The sequence below is a fragment of the Aotus nancymaae genome, unplaced genomic scaffold (assembly GCF_030222135.1).
Source record: "Aotus nancymaae isolate 86718 unplaced genomic scaffold, 86718_ANA_hifiasm-v0.15.2.pri h1tg000049l, whole genome shotgun sequence".
Taxonomy (NCBI): Eukaryota; Metazoa; Chordata; class Mammalia; order Primates; family Aotidae; genus Aotus; species Aotus nancymaae.
In genome coordinates this window covers 27119235-27135787 of record NW_026988463.1, presented here as the reverse complement: position 1 = coordinate 27135787, position 16553 = coordinate 27119235, and the positions used below count along the sequence as shown (strand labels likewise).

At 54.0% G+C, this 16553-nt stretch overlaps 2 protein-coding genes across 5 annotated transcripts in view; one reads left to right on the top strand and one right to left on the bottom strand.

Annotated features, from left to right (window-relative positions):
• Positions 1-5016, top strand: part of MVP (major vault protein) — a 28271-nt gene extending 23255 nt beyond the window's left edge. For all 3 annotated transcript variants that reach the window (XM_012464514.3, XM_064362650.1, XM_012464515.3), the window contains exons 11-15: positions 478-864; positions 1880-1996; positions 2183-2309; positions 4123-4311; positions 4743-5016. In XM_012464514.3, coding sequence (XP_012319937.3) covers positions 478-864; positions 1880-1996; positions 2183-2309; positions 4123-4311; positions 4743-4973 — 1051 coding nt within the window. In that variant the 3' untranslated portion in view covers positions 4974-5016. The remainder of the gene's footprint in view (positions 1-477; positions 865-1879; positions 1997-2182; positions 2310-4122; positions 4312-4742) is intronic.
• Positions 5017-11133: 6117 nt separating this feature from the next.
• CDIPT (CDP-diacylglycerol--inositol 3-phosphatidyltransferase) lies at positions 11134-16340 on the bottom strand. Of its 2 annotated transcripts, none has more exons than XM_012464527.2 (6): positions 16208-16340; positions 15979-16113; positions 14214-14367; positions 13683-13764; positions 12255-12336; positions 11134-12147 (listed from the first exon to the last, which is right to left on the bottom strand). In XM_012464527.2, the coding sequence occupies exons 1-6, from the start codon at positions 16248-16250 to the stop codon at positions 12002-12004; spliced, it is 642 nt and encodes a 213-aa protein (XP_012319950.1). In that variant the 5' UTR covers positions 16251-16340; the 3' UTR covers positions 11134-12001. The 2 variants fall into 2 exon arrangements, with proteins under 2 accessions (XP_012319950.1, XP_012319951.1); XM_012464528.2 differs by having other exon boundaries at positions 15979-16028; positions 16208-16293.
• Between the last annotated feature and the right edge of the window lie 213 nt (positions 16341-16553).

Sequence of the window (16553 nt, the reverse complement as noted above, 5' to 3'; positions counted from 1 at the left end):
CCCAGGCACTATAGCATCATAGTTGAGCGCACAGGCCCCTGGGGCAGCTGCCTGGTTCAGCTTTCTGGCTTGCCACATGTTATATGGCCTTGGGTCAGTCACTTGACCTCTCTGGACCTCTACTTCCTCATCTGCAAAATGGAGGTGATGATCATTACCATCTCAGAGGGTGGCTGAGTGGATTAAAGGAGAGCACGTGTTTTCTTAGGCCCTTGCCAGGCATACATTAGCATTCTCCATTGTGAGAGACCCTGTCCGGCCATAGAGGGTGAGTGTTGAAGTTCTCTGAGAGTTGCTGGCCGGGCGTGATCACACCTGTAATTCCAGCACTTTGGGAGGCTGAGACAGGAGGGTCGCCTAAGCCCAAGAGTTCAAGACCAGCCTGGTCAACATGGCAAGACCTTATTTCTTTCCAAAAAAAAAAAAGAGATTCCTGGGTGAAAGCGGTTTTCCCATTCTGAGACTGTTTGTTCACAGGCACTTCGAGGTGAATGACCGGAAGGACCCCCAAGAGACAGCCAAGCTCTTTTCAGTGCCAGACTTTGTAGGTGACGCCTGCAAGGCCATCGCATCCCGGGTGCGGGGGGCTGTGGCCTCTGTCACTTTCGATGACTTCCATAAGAACTCAGCCCGCATCATTCGCACTGCTGTCTTTGGCTTTGAGACCTCGGAAGCCAAGGGCCCTGATGGCATAGCCCTGCCCAGGCCCCGGGATCGGGCTGTCTTCCCCCAAAATGGGCTGGTGGTCAGCAGCGTGGATGTGCAGTCAGTAGAGCCCGTGGACCAGAGGACCCGGGACGCCCTGCAACGCAGCGTCCAGCTGGCCATTGAGATCACCACCAACTCCCAGGAAGCAGCAGCCAAGTGAGTGAGGCCGGGAGCCTGGCTGCCCATCATGCCCATGGCAGGCCACTGCCGGGACCTGGATAATCTGGTGTCCCCTATGGACTGCCTGCTGCTGTCCCCACCCGCAAGGATCTATTCCCTAGCTGACAGATCCAGGTGACCCACTTAAAATGTGAAACAGGCTGGGCGCGCTGGCTCATGCATGTAATCCCAGCACTGTGGGAGGCCGAGGCGGGAAGATCACTTGAAGCCAGGAGTTTGAGGCTGCAGTGAGCCATGATTGTGCCACTGCACTCCAGGCTGGGCAACAGGCCTGGGAGACAGACCCTCCTGTCTCAAAAGAGAAAGTGGGGGAGAAAAAAAGGCATGTATCAGATGCGGCTCCTGCAGCCTCCCATCTTGCATGTGATAAAACCCAAACTCCTTCCCGTAGGTCCAGCCAGCCTCCCCCGATTTGCCTTCCACCCTCCCCGTTCCATGTTCCTCGTCCCCGGAACGTGTTCCAGCCCCACTGGCCCCCTTCTGCTCCTTCAGTCCACAGCTTGGACCCACCTGAAGGCCTTTTGCACTGGCTGTTCCCGCTGCCCAGAAAGCTCCCCTCCCACCCCCTACCACCGGCCCCCAGCTCCCTTCTAGGCAAGCTCCTCCTTCTGGCTTCAGCCCAAAGCTCCCCGCCTTAGGAAGTCCTTTTCTTTCTCTCACAGCTGAATAGCACCCTCTTTGCCTGGTCTCTCCCACTTTACTACCTTCAAAGTACTTGTCACTGTTTGAAATCCTCCTTGTGTGCTTGTTTTTTTCCCACTGGAAGGCAAGTGGCGTGAAAGCAGGGGCCGCGATGACGCCTGCATTTGCCAGGCCTAGAATGACACCGGCTTGCGGCACCTGCATCATTCTGGGTTGAGTTGCTTGTCGAGTGCCTTCTAGGGGCCGGAGTCCGTCCCAGGCACCAGTTTGGTTGGTGGTCGCTGCCCTTGGTGCTCCTGTTTCCGCTCCGGCCCATGCCAGCCTCTCACCTGCGCTCTGTCTCCTCCAGGCACGAGGCTCAGAGACTGGAGCAGGAAGCCCGCGGCCGGCTTGAGCGGCAGAAGATCCTGGACCAGTCAGAAGCTGAGAAAGCGCGCAAGGAACTCTTGGAGCTGGAGGCTCTGAGGTGGGTTGAGAACAAGAGGAGGAGACTGGCAGGGGCTGAGGATCTTGGGACAGCAGCTGGTGGGCAGCACGCCAGGGTGGGGCGTGGATAAGATGGTGCGCACCTGTGCGTGGCTACAGCATAAGTCAAGGCTGTGGGAGGACTGGGCTGTCTCCCAGGTCTTACCTGACTCTGCTTCCTCCCCAGCATGGCCGTGGAGAGCACCGGGAACGCCAAGGCGGAGGCCGAGTCCCGGGCAGAGGCAGCCCGGATTGAGGGAGAAGGGTCCGTGCTGCAGGCTAAGCTGAAAGCAGAGGCCTTGGCCATCGAGACGGTGAGTGGGGGTTATGCCTCAGGAAGGGGGTGGCCTTGAGGCCTGGAAAACCCCATTCCTTCCAGTCCCTGAGACCGTGTAGGATACCAGGTCCCCCAACATAAAGCCCTATCCAAGTACTTTGTAGTTGACAAAGTCCTTTGCCTTGTAGGATTCATTGACTCCATTCCTGGAAGGTAAGGATTAGAACACCCATTTTGCAGCTGAGCGCTCATGCACCGGCCACCTTGGCACAGGCATCACGTGTGCTTCACACGAATGACCTTACTTAATGCTTGAAATCCCATTAAGAGGCTGGGCATGGTGGCTCACGCCTGTAATCCCAGCACTTTTGGGAGGCCGAGGCAGGCAGATCACTTGAGGTCAGGAGTTCGAGACCAGCTTGGCCAACATGGTGAAACCCCGTCTCTACTAAAAATACAAAAACTGGCTGGGTGCAGTGGCTCACCCCTGTAATCCCAACACTTTGGGAGGCCAAGGTGGGCGGATCACCTGAGGTTGGGAGTTTGAAATCAGCCTGACCAACATGGAGAAACCCTGTCTCTACTAAAAATACAAAATTAGCTGGACGTGATGGTGCATGCCTGTAATCCCAGCTACTCGGGAGGCTGAGGCAGGAGAATCGCTTGAACCCAGGAGGTGGAGGTTGCAGTGAGCCAAGATCACTCCACTGCATTCCAGCCTAGGCAAAAAAAGTGAGACTCCATCTCAATTAAACAAAAATCCCAGTAAGGTAGGTAGATGAGGGGCTGAGGCTTGGGCTCAGGAGCCCCACAGGTCACTAGTTAAACAGTGGAAGAGCTGGGACTCACACCTCACTGACTACATGTTCCTAGCTCCATCCCTCTACCTCAGTTCCTTCGGGCTGGCTGGTAAGGGTGACTTGCTGGACAGTTCTGAGGGACCACGTGATCTAAAGGATGCTGAAAATTTGAATGTCTCATGTGACTGACATGCTGGATAAGTAATTCATTCAGTGGATGGAGGACTTTGGAGATGGTTGGATGATCTGGGTTCAGATTCTGCTTTGGCCAACCACAGTGGCTCACGCCTGCAATCCCAGCACTTTGGGAGGCTGAGGTGGGAGGATCACTTGAGCCCAGGAGGTTGAAGCTGCAGTGAGCTGAGATCCTGCCACTGCACTCCGGCCTGGGTGACAGAGCAAGACTTTGTCCATAAAAAGTAAAAATAAGGCTGGGCACAGTGGCTCACATCTGTAATCCCAGCACTTCGGGAGGCCGAGGCAGATGGATCGCCTGAGGTCAGGAGTTCAAGACCAACCTGGCCAACATAGTGAAAGCCTGTCTCTACTAAAAATACAAAAAATTAGCTGGGCATGGTGGCACGCACCTGTAATCCCAGCTACTCAGGAGGCTGAGGCAGGAGAATCACTTGAACCCAGGAGGCAGAGGTTGCAGTGAGCCAAGGTCGCGCCACTACACTCCAGCCTGGGCAACAAGAACAAAACTCCATCTCAAAAATAAGTAAATAAAAATAAATTTTAAAAGAGGCCTAGTGTGGTGGCTCATGCCTGTAACCCCAGCACTTTGGAAGGCTGAGGTGGGAGAATCATCTGAGGTCAGTTTGAGAGCAGTTCAAGACCAGCCTGGGCAACACAGCAAGACCTCCTCTCTACAACAACAACAAAAAAAAAATTGGCTGGCTGTAGCGGCATGTGCCTATAGTCCCAGCTACCCAGGAGGCTGAGGCAGGAGACTTCTTTGAGCCCAGGAGTTCAAGGCTGCAGTGAGTCCTGATCTACATTCCAGCCTGGGTCAAAAAATAAAGAATGGTGGATTTTTTCCCCTTTCAGGAGGCTGAGCTCCAGCGGGTGCGGAAGGTCCGAGAGCTGGAACTGGTTTATGCCCGGGCCCAGCTGGAGCTGGAGGTGAGCAAGGCTCAGCAGCTGGCTGAGGTGGAGGTGAAGAAGTTCAAGCAGATGACAGAGGCCCTGGGCCCCAGCACCATCAGGGACCTTGCTGTGGCTGGGCCTGAGATGCAGGTGAGAGTTGGGGAAGGCAGGGAGGGGAAGGCGTGTTGCTTTCAGGACCAGCCTTGGAACCGGGAAGGCAGAATCAAGGGGGAAAACACAACATCTGGAAAGATGGTGGGTGGGGGAAGGAGGGGTGAGAAACCTATCCCTGCATCTCGGGTCGCTCATGCAGTGTCACGCTGCATCAATGTCAGGCACTATACTAGACCTAGCAGTGAGCCGAGGCTCCCGAGGAGACAGGAAATGGATGGGGCACCAGTCTGTGACAAGAGTTTCCAAGGCAGTTGAACAGGGTGATCAGATGCAGGAGAGGTGACCCTTCAAACCAGCTGACTTAAGGAGAGTCACTCTGCAGCTTGGCTCCCTAGAGAGGCAGCCGAGGAGAAGTAGCCAGGGTTTGATGCCCATCTTCTCAACTTCCTCCTGTTCTCACCCTCCAGGTCAAACTGCTCCAGTCCCTGGGCCTGAAATCAACCCTCATCACCGACGGTTCCACTCCCATCAACCTCTTCAACACGGCCTTTGGGCTGCTGGGGATGGGGCCTGAGGGTCAGCCCCTGGGCAGAAAGGTGGTCAGTGGGCCCAGCCCCGGGGAGGGGATATCCCTTCAGTCTGCTCAGACCCCTAAAGCTCCTGCGGATAACCACGTGGTGCCTGTACTGCACCCCTGACCAATAAAATGGACATTTTTGGGCATTTAAAATTTAAACGCTTTTCTCTTGTCTGACGTTAATTGGGGGTCACAAGGGAGCTTAATGGTGGAGAGGGGAGGTGCCCTGACATCTTTTTTTTTCTTTTTTAGAGACTGAGTCTTGTTCTGTCACCCAAGCTGGAGCGTAATGGTGTGATCTCTGCTCACTGAAACCTCCGCCTCCCAGGTTCAAGTGATTCTCCTGCCTCAGCCTCCTGAGTAGCTGGGATTACAGGCGCGTGCCACCATGCCTGGCTAATTTTTGTGTTTTCTTTTTTAGTAGAGATGGGGTTTCACCATGTTGGCCAAGCTGGTCTCGAACTCTCAACCTCAGTTGATCCACCTGCCTTAGCTTCCCAAAGTGCTGGGATTACAGGCTTGAGTCACCGTGCCTGGCTGACATATTTAGATAGTTACAGGAGGCTGTTCTCTATAAAGGGGAGAGGACCCCAAGGCAGGGGAAGGATGAACTGGAAGTCACCCAGTAGGAACGTGGCCCCAAAGCCTTGTGCACTGAGTAGCTGTCGGTTTCCTAGAGCCCCGGTAGGGGCGATGATGCCACAGGCAGGGGCATGGGGCCCACACTAGCAACGTCTCACCACCAGGCCTCCAGGAGCCCAGCTGCCTGGGACTCTCAGCATCTAACCCTTCAGCTGCGGCAGATACAGCTCAGCTTCCCATAGGGGAGGCTCCCTGCTGGTAGCACCAGCAGCACCAGTGGGCATGCCAGGCTTGCACCCTGTGCCATATGCTTGTACCTTCCCAGGAGGGGGCTGTCAGGTTGGGGAGGAGGACCTTGCCCAGGGCAGTAGGAATTGGGCATCTCCTTGGGCTTCTGGTCTGGGTTTTTCGGGAACACTGAGGGAGGGATGCCCTCATCCTACCCTCTCCCCCACAACCAGTAAGGGGCCCTCATTTGAGAGAAGGATCCAGGTGCAGTTAGCCTGGGTGCACCAGCCCTTTGTAGGCCAGGTAGAGTTCTAAGTGCCAGGCCTGCCCCATCTCCGCCAAGGAAGTATAAACATCCTACGGGCTGAGTGCAGGAACTTAGGCCTGTAACCCTAGCACCTTGGGAGGCCAAGGCACAAGGATCACTTAAGACTAGGAGTCTGGGGCCGGGCGCAGTGGCTCACGCCTGTAATCCCAGCACTTTGGGAGGCCAAGGCGGGTGGATCACGAGGTCAAGAGATCGAGACCATCCTGGTCAACACGATGAAACCCCGTCTCTACTAATACAAAAAAATTAGCGGGGCATGGTGGCGCGTGCCTGTAATCCCAGCTACTCAGGAGGCTGAGGCAGGAGAATTGCCTGAACCCAGGAGGCGGAGGTTGCGGTGAGCCGAGATCGCGCCATTGCACTCCAGCCTGGGTAACAAGAGCGAAACTCTGTCTCAAAAAAAAAAAAAAAAAAGACTAGGAGTTTGAGACCAGCCTGGCCAACATAGCAAGACCCCCATCTCTTAAAAAATTCGCCAGGTGTGGTGGCATGCACCCGAGTTCCCAGCTACTCTGGAGGCTAAGGTAAGAGGATTGCCTGAGCCCAGAAGTTGGAGGCTGCAGTGAGCTATGATCACACCACTGCACTCCAGCCTGGGTGACAGAGGGAGACCCTGTTTCTATTAAAAACAACCCCCTAAAAGCCTCCCTAACTCCTTGATCTTCCCTTCCCTGTGATATTTATTGGAAAAAGCCCCATCCCTCCTTAAAAGCCCCATCCTTTCTTAAACCACCTCCCTCCCTCTCTGCACTGCCCCTGACCAGCTGCACGTTGCTGGAGGAGGAACACCCCTCGGAGCTGACTGATCTTATTTTAAACTCATGGCAACAAACTTTGGGGGAGGTACAGCTCCTCTGACTGCTGCTCTATCTTGTGTGCGATCTGCTTTGAGACAACCCTTCACACCACCTCTCTTCTCAGCCTCCTACGCCCCTGCCCACTTTCTCTCACCTCTTTGAGAAAATAGAAGCAAATTGGGTAGGAAGGCCCTTCCCAGCAACAAACCTAACAAACTGCTGGCATCTGGAGTCTGCCCTCCCTCCTGTTCCCACCCGGGGCTCCTCCCCACGGGCTCTAGGAGGGAGGGCTGTGTTCCTCCACTGATCGCCTTCTTCTCCTGTGCTGTCATTCTTTTTCCCTTTTTTAGAGATAGTCTCACTCTGTCACCCAGGTTGGAGTGCAGTGACATGATCTCACCTCACTGCAACCTCCGCCTCCTGGGTTCAAGTGATTCTCCTGCTTCAGCCTCCCAAGTAGCTGGGACTGCAGTCATGCACCACTATGCCTTGCTAATTTTGTATTTTTAGTAATGGGGTTTTGCCATGTTGCCCAGACTGGTCATGAACTCCTGACCTCAAGTGATCCGCCTGCCTCTGCCTCCCAAAGGGCTGGGATTACGGATGTGAGCCACTGTGCCCGGCTGATAAGCCATCAGTTTCTTCTTCTCTGAGCAGCACTGTCATCAGGACATCGACATACCTACTCTGTCCATATAAAACAACTCCTGTAACCCTATGAGCCCCTCCAACTCCCACCTCTCCTTTTTCTGTCACAGCCAAATTTTTCCAGAGTTCTCTGTGGTCTCACTTTCCATTCCTCATCTCTCATTATCTTTTCAAACCACTCCAGATAGGGCCAGGCACAGTGGCTCACGCCTGTAATCCCAGCACTTTGGGAGGCTGAGGTGGATGGATCACCTGAGGTCGGGAGTTCAAGACCAGCCTGGCCAACATGGCAAAACCCCCGTCTCTACTAAAAATACAAAAATTAGCCAGGCATGGTGGTGGGCACCTGTAATCCCAGCTACTTGGGAGGCTGAGGCAAGAGAATCGCTTGAACCCGGGAAGTGGAGGTTGCAGTGAGCTGAGGTTGTGCCATTGCACTCCAGCCTGGGCAACAAAAGCAAAACTCGGACTCAAAAAAAAAACCCACCCAGGTATCTTCTGTCTCCGCCCCTTATTTCATGGAAGCTGCTCTATTTGACGTCACCAGTCACGTCTCGTTGCTAAAGGCAGTAGTTGATCAGCCACTCCATCACTTGGCACAGTTGGCCATTCCTCTCATGCTGGGCTTTCCTGATGTCACCTGTTCTAGTTTTCTTTCTTGCTTCTCTCAGACTCTGATTTGTGGGTTCCCTGAGGCCCCCTTCTCATGCCGACATTCTTGTCCAGTCTTATGACCTTAGGTGGTCTCTATACCACTGACCTCAGAATCCATTATTCCAGCCCTCACCTCACCCAAGAGCTCTGGGCTTATTTCCAATCTATGCCTTGATGTCTCCACAGGGACATCGATTGGCGATCAGGCTTTGATGTGATTTGCTCTCACCAGTGAAATGCAAGGGGAAATGACATCACATGCCTGCTCTTCCCTTTTCCATAAATGAATGTTAAGATATGGAAATGGGCTGGGCGCAGTGGCTCACACCTGTAATTCTAGCACTGTGAGAAGCCAAGGCAGAAAGGTCACTCAAGGCCAGGAGTTCGAGACCAGCCTGTGTAACACAGACCCCCCCATCTGTACCAAAAAAATTTAAAATTTAACAAGGCATGGTGGTGCATGCCTGTAGTCCCAGCTACTCAGTAGGCTGAGGCAGGAGGACTGCTTGAGCCTGAGAGGTCGAGGCTGCAGTGAGCTATGATCATGCCACAGCTCTCCAGCCCAGGTGACAGAGAGAGACCCTATTTCCAAAATAAAATTTTAAAAAGTCCTCTGGGTTCCTAGGCCGCCGCAGCTGGCTCTTCCTTGCCTCTCCCCAGCTCTCCCAGTCCCCAACCCCCAGGACTCGGTGCTCCAGCCCACGAGATTTAGATCTGTTTTTTTTTTTTCCCCTGCCTTGACTGGAGCAGGCCAGGTTGGCAGCAGTGGGGGGTGCCTGACACGCTGGAAACTCACCAATAGCTGCTGCTGCTTTTTTTTTTTTTTTTTTTTTTGAGTTGGGAGTCTCGCTCTGTCGCTGGGCTGGAGTGCAGTGGCACGATCTCAGCTCACTGCAACTTCTGCCTCCTGGATTCAAGCAATCCTCCCACCTCAGCCTCCCGAGTAGCTGGGACTACAGACGTGCACCACTACATCCGGCTAATTTTTTAATTTTTAGTAGAGATGGGATTTCGCCATGTTGGCCAGGCTAGTCTTCAACTCCTGACCTCAAATGATCCACCCCCTTGGCCTCCCAAAGTGCTGGGATTACAGGTGTGAGCCACCGCGCCAGGCTCGATCTGTTCCAATTTCTGATGTCACTGTAAATGGTTAGAACCAAGGAGCCCAGGAGCCAGTCAGGGACATGGGAGCCAGGAGGGCTGAGGGCTCCGTGTTCTGGGGCTGAAGAGTGCTCAGAGGACCCACCGTGCTGGAGGAAGAGCTGATAGGTAGGAGAAAGAGCTGCAGAACCCAGGGGCCTCTCTGCCCTTCCTGCCTTTCCATGCCATTCTCTCAGCTAAGAAGCAATCTCCTCTGCACTAATGCTTTCCTCTCCCATCCCTACCAGCCTTCTACATGGGATATCCAGCCCTTTCACCAAACCCTGAGTCAGGTCTTGCGCATCTTCTACTCCCATCCTCAACGAGCACTTTCCTGTGATATTGTAGGGGAAGCAGCCACCCAGTACCCAGTGACTCCCCTGGGCCTAGCACAGGAGTTGAGACTCGGTACATGTCTGGTAAATTTCCGCTCTCCCCGGACACGGGGGCCTCTCGGGCCCCTTGGCTAAGCTATTATGCAGATAGAATGAGTAACATCTGCAAAGAACCCCCAGCACAGTCTGGCCTACAGTACCGTAGTTTAAAACCACAGATGGTAGGGGATAGATGCCCAGAACAATGCCTAGTATATTTGACAGGAGCCCACAGACAGGGAATAGTGTTTCTCAACATTACTGGAAGAATCCCCCAGCACTGAAGTTGCAGGCTTCTGGGAGCTTCTTCTTTTTTTTTTTTTTTTTGAGATGGAGTTTTGCTTTATTTGCCCAGGCTGGAGTGCAGTGGCACCATCTCGGCTCACCACAACCTCTGCCTCCCAGGATCAAGTGATTCTCCTGCCTCAGCCTCCCAAGTAGCTGGGATTACAGGCATGTGCCACCACTCCTGGCTAATTTTGTATTTTTAGTAGAGACGGGGTTTTTCCATGTTGCTCAGGCTGGTCTGGAACTCCCGACCTCAGATGATCCACCTGCCTCAGCCTCCCAAAGTGCTGGGATTACAGGTGTAAGCCACCTCGTCCGGCCGTCCATCCTAGAGCTTCCAACTCTTGAAGGTCTGCTGCAGGATCCGATAACTTGCATTTATTTTACTTTTTGAGACATCTTGTTCTGTCGCCCAGGCTGGAGTACAGTAGCACAATCATGGCTCACTGCAGCCTTGACCTCCCAGGCTCATTCAATTCTCACTTCAGCCTCCCCAGTAGCTGGGACTAAGGCACACACCACTATACCTGACTAATTTATATATATATATATTTTTTTTTGGTACAGACGGGGTCCGGCAATATGGCCCAGGCTGGTCTCAAACTCCCGGGCTCAAATGATCCTCCCACCTCAGCCTCCCAAAGTGCTGGGATTACAGGCCAGTCATAAGCCTCCGAGATGGGCTGAAGTTGCTTTTTTTTGTTGTTGACACTGTCTGGCCCTGGCCCCCAGGCTGGAGTGGCACCATTATGTATCACTGTAACCTCTGCCTCCTGCTTCCCAGGCTCAAGCTCTCCTCCCACCTCAGCCTCCTGAGTAGCTGGGACCACAGGTGCATGCCACCACACCTTGCTAATTTTTGTATTTTTTGTAGAGATAGGGTTTCACCACATTATCCAGGCTGGTCTTCAACGCCTGCACTCAAGCAATCCACCCAACCTTGGCCTCCCAAAGTGCTGGGATTACAGATGTGTGCCACTGTACCCAGCTCAAAGTTGCATTTAAAGAAATATCCAGCCAGGCTCAGTGGCTCATGCCTGTAATAATAGCACTTTGGGAGGCTAAGGCAGGAGGATGACTTGAAGGCCAGGAGTTTGGAGCTGCAGTGAGTTAGGACTACACCACTGGCCTGGGTGACAAAGTAGGACTCTGTCTCTAAAAAAAAAAGAAAGAAAACAAAGAGAGAAATAGAAATATTCTACAGGTGGTCTAAGGTCCACATTCTGACAAACCAACTAATAATTGACAGACGAATATTTATTAAGCAGCTACTATATGCCAGGTTCAGGTTGGTCTCATTCTAGAGATAGAGAAGGGAACGAGAAAAGTCTGTGCCTTCATGGAGTTTACATTCTAGTGAGGGTAGAAAATATCAAGAATATAAATACATGTAGACAGTGACATAAAACAAGTGGGCGGTGGGGACACCGCATGAGCGTGAGTGGCCTCTCTCTGAGGTCACTGTAGACAGCAGATGGAGAAGCCAGCCAGCAAATTGGAGGAAAAACACCCAGACGGACGTCCTTCCCGAAGCTCCCTCAACCCAGGCCCTGAGCCAAGTATGTCTGAAAGGAAAGCAAGTCAAATAGTGAAGTTCCCGCCTTTATAATCAAGGCTTCCAGGACCAGGGTAGGCAGGACAGAGGAGCCAACGAAGGGGAAGGCTGTGGACGGATTCTTCCCTCCCGAGCACGGTGCCCCAGGCTTGCTCTGGCTGGGAGCAGAGGTCTGATTCCCCTGCTTTTGGGAAACCCAGCCCCCACACGATCTCCCTCACTCAAGCGTCCCTAGCATCTCACACTCCAGGGCTGAGCCGGCAGGGTGTGACAGTACCTGGTCCTGGCACCCCAGGAGCACCGTCTATACGGATGGGGCCTCCTGCGTATCCTCCCTGATTTGAGGCCTGGCTCCCTGGGGATCCCAGGGGTGGGCCTGGTCCTCAGGATCCCAGAGTACATGACGTCACTAAAGAGAGGCTGATCCCCATCCCAGCAGGTAGGACAACACATGAGGAAGGCGTGAGACTGGGACCTCCTAGCAGGGGGTGGGGAGCCATGTGGCACAGCAAGACTCCCAGGGCAGGTGGGCAGCCAGGACTGGGGACTCCAGCGTCACTTCTTCTTGGCACGGTCTGCTGCATCCAGGGCAGCCATGTTGCGGGCAGCTGTGACCAGGTGGATGACACTGATGAGTGACTTCAGCAAGGCGATGGGGGCAGTGACCCAGAGGCCCATCCAGAACAGCCCCATGGAGCCAACTGCAGAAAGGCAGCAGGGAAGTTCGGGGACCGAAGGAGGGGGCCTTCGTTTCCCTGGGCAGGCCAGAGCCCCCTCCCATCCTTCTGCCCAGCCCCTCATCTCCTACCTAAAGGTCCCTCAGAGAAATGGAGCAGGTAGAGGAGGCAGTAGAAGAGCTCATTCCCAGCACACAAGGTGAACAGGACAGGCTGCACACACAGCAAACAGGCCGAGTTACCAAGAGGCAGGTGTGTGCCACCCCCATCCTCCAGCACTAAGGAGAGTGCAATCTCAGCATATTACTTCTTTTTTTTTACTTTTTTTTTTTTTTGATAATGGAGTTTCGCTCTTGTTACCCAGGCTGGAGTGCAATGGCACGATCTCAGCTCACCGCAACCTCCACCTCCTGGGTTCAGGCAATTCTCCTGCCTCAGCCTCCTGAGTAGCTGGGATTACAGGCACGCGCCACCATGCCCAACTAATTTTTTGAATTTTTAGTAGAGACAGAGTTTTACCATGTTGACCAGGATGGTCTCGATCTCTTGACCTTGTGATCCACCCGCCTCGGCCTCCCAAAGTGCTGGGATTACAGGCGTGAGCCACCGCGACTGGCTTCAGCATATCACTTCTTTTTTTTCTTCTTTTTTAGAGACAGGGTCTCGCTGTGTCATCTAGGCTGGAATGCAGTGGCATGATCATAGCACTGCAGCCTCAAAACTCCTGGTTTCAGCTGGGCATGGTGGCTCACGCCTGTAATCCCAGGACTTTGGGAGGCTGAGGCAGGCAGATCACCTAAGGTCAGGAGTTTGAGACCAGCCTGGCCACGTGGCGAAAACCCTCTCTACTAAAAATACAAAAAATTAGCTGAGTGTGGTGGTGTGCGCCTATAGTCCCAGCCACTCGAAGGCTGAGGCACGAGAACTGCTTGAACCCGGCAGATGGTGGATGCAGTGAGCCAATAACGTGCCACTGAACTCCAGCCTGGGTGACACAGCAAGTCTCTCAAAAAAAAAAAAAAAACCTCTTGGTTTCACTCGATCCTTCCACCTTAAGTAGAGACGACAGGCGTGCACCACTGTGCCTGGCTAAGCTAATTCGATTTTTTTTTGTGTAGAAACAGTCTCACTTTCTGGCCCAGGCTGGTCTCAAACTCCTGGCCTCAAGCAATCCTCCCACCTCAGCCTCCCAAAGCACTGGGATTACAGGCGTGAGCCACCACACCCAGCCATTATTTAGCTTTTTAAAAATCCTTTCAGAGGCTGCCTGTGTTCCTGGAATCAAGTCCACAGTCCAGCCCTGCAGACCTCTCTGGCTTTATCTCCTTCCCTCCTCTCACTCCCTCCTCTTCCGCAGGCCTCATACTTGCTCCCTGGAGTAATTCACGCAGGCCCCCCACAACCAATCCTCCTCCTCCAAGCCTAAGCTTACAGGCCCCTCCTCCTGAAGCAACTGGGCAGGACCTGCTCTGTGCCTTCTCCTAGCCTAGGACCAGGGTTCAGTCCAGGACTTCCCACAGCCAAGCGCATGAGGGGCGGGGTGTGCAGGAAACGCTCACCCTTGAGGTGTAGTAGATTCGAAGCACCGGATTCCCAGACAGGTCGATCATCTTGTGACTCTCACTGCCTCGGACCACAGAACTTGGGGAGAAAACAGGAGAACCCATGAGCTTTATGACCACTAGCCTGCATCTGATCATCATGTTAGCCCCTATTGTATGGATGGAAGACTGGGCATAGCTAAGGACCAGTATCCTGCCCAAAGCCACAGTTACCTACCTATTTGAGGGTAGAATCAGGCTTTAAATGCCACATTCGAAAGCCCCCATGCCCCTTCCTGCAAGCTGTCACCTATTTGGAATCCTAGAATATCCAGCTGGAAGAGTCCTAAGAATTGCTTAATGCAACTGTAAACATGACTGAAGCTGATTCTAAGACAGGCAGGTTTGCCTGGGGCCCTTCTATAAAGCGGAGCTAAAAAGGAGCCCTCCCAGGATGCCTAATGCCATCCCAGACACCCTTCCATCTAGGCTCCCCCCGCCCCACTGTAGTGTCTCCAACTGGCCAAGGCCCCGAGAATCGCCGCACACCTGTGAAGGTGCAGCCAGTGACTGGCCACATCCAAACTCATGCTGAGCTGGAAGAACAGCGTGGCTCGAGGGTACAGCAGGGTCAGGTTGACCAAGAGGCACATGGTGGAGCAGCGGTCCGTCAGCATGTCCAGCATGGCCCCAAACCGGGTTCCTGGAAGATGGGGGCTATTAGGTGGGCAGGGGCTGTTAGGGTACAGTGGACACAGGACAAGTGCCCATATTTGGTTTATCACTCTGATCCAGGGTGTAAGTGAAGACTCAAAGTGTCCACCAGCTTGGGGAGGAACGTAGGCTGGAAAACAGGCTCTGTGTGAGGTCAGTGGGCAAAGGTCACCATGACATGGACTGAGAAGGCATGAGAGTGGAGGGAACAGGGTAGGAGAAAGGAAAGCTGTGACTGCAACTCATCAACCCCAGAACCAAGACTCCAGGGCTAGACCAAGAAACTTGATGCCTCAGGAGAAGCCTTAGAAGTGGGTCTGGAGAACAGATGAAAAGATTAGCCGGGCGTGGTGGACCATGCCTCTAATCCCAGCACTTTGGGAGGCTGAGGTGGGCAGATCACACGGTCAGGAGTTCAAGCCTGGCCAGCATGGTGAAACCCCGTCTCTACTAAAAATACAAAAAATTAGCCAGGCGTGGTGGTGTGTGCCTGTAATCCCAGATACTTGGGAGGCTGAGTCAGGAGAATCACTTGAACCCAGAAGGTGGAGGTTGCAGTGAGCCAAGATTGTACCACAGCACTCCAGCCTGGGCAATAGAATGAGACCCTGTCTCAAAAAACATAAAAACAAAAAGAAAAAATTTGTCAACCCTCTAGAAGCCATCACCCTTCCTTCTCCATCCTCCCTCTAAACATCCTTCTGGAACTCAAATGCTTATGCAGGGCACACAGTAGGCCTCCAGTAAACACCTGTTGAATGGACTCCCCCGCCCTCCGCCCTCCGAGATGGAGTCTCCCTCTGTTGCCCAGGCTGGAGTGCAGTGGCGCAATCTCAGCTCACTGCAACCTCTGCCTCTTGGGTTCAAGAGATTCTCCTGCCTCAGCCTCCCGAGTAGCTGGAATTACAGGCCACCATGCCTGGCAAATTTTTGTTTTAGTAGAGACAAAGTTTCGCCATGTTGGCCAGGCTAGTCTCGAACTCCAGACCTCGTGATCCACCTGCCTCGGCCTCCCGAAGTGCTGGGATTACAGGCGTGAGCTGCTGCGACTGACTAAATGGACTTGTATTCAGAGAGACCTTCAGCCTCACCACGGCCATGTCATGTCTTGCTGATCCACACCTCTCACAAGCAGTGAGTTCTCAAGAGCTAGCTTAAATCCCTTTTGCTACAAAATCAGTCCATTCTTGCGGGGCGCAGCACCTTGGGAGCAAGGCAGGAGGATCGCTTGAGGCCAGGAGCTGGGGAACAGTCTGGGCGACACTGCAAGACCCAGTCTCTACACAAGTTTAAAAATTAGCCACGTGTGGTGGCAAATGCCTGTTGTCTCAGTTATTCAGGAAGCTTAAGTGGGAGGATTACTTGAGCCCAAGAGATGGGGTCTGCAGAGAGCCATGATCGCGCCATTGCACTCCAGCCTAAGTGACAGAGCGAGACCCTGTCTCAAAAACAAAAGACAAAACAAAAACCTCAGACCATCCTGTTCTGCTTTTTTCAGAGATGGGAATGACAGCTCTCTGACCCTGAGGTCCCAAGGAGGCAGGGGAAGGGGGCAGGGGGTTGTTGGGCCCCAAGGCTGGCTGGGAGGGGTGTCTGTCACCTTGATTAAGAGCGCGAGCAGCGTGTCCATCGAAAGCGTCCAGCAGGCCGCTGAGCAGGTAGAAGGAAGAGGCCGTGAGGGGGCAGCAGGGCATGAAGTAGAAAGAAATGATGGCGAAGATAATCCGGGCATAACCTTGGAACGGGACGCGGGGAGACAGGACGGGATCAGGGAGCCCGCCAAGGCCCTTGGCCCTCCCATCCGATCCGGGGCTGCGGGCAGCACTCACCAATGAGGTTGGGCACGAACAAGAAGATATTTTCGTCTGACATCGCGGAGCTCTCCTTGCCGCCCCGGGCCCGCTCTGGAGATGCCAGCGCTGTCCCTGCCTCGCCGCGCGGCCTCAGCCTCCGGCCCGGCGCATAAACCGAGCCACTTGCGCCCTGGACCCCTCCGCCCTCGCCCAGCCCCAGATGCTGAAGCCCGCAGCAGTCGGGAGCACGGGCCGGCCCCAAGGCGAGCCGGGAGCAGGGGGCGCGTGCAGCCCGCCCTTCTGACCCGCAGCCCCCTAGCCTCCGCCCGCCCCGCAGACGCTCCCGCCTCCAGCTGCGGTCACCGCTGCTCCAGATGCGCGG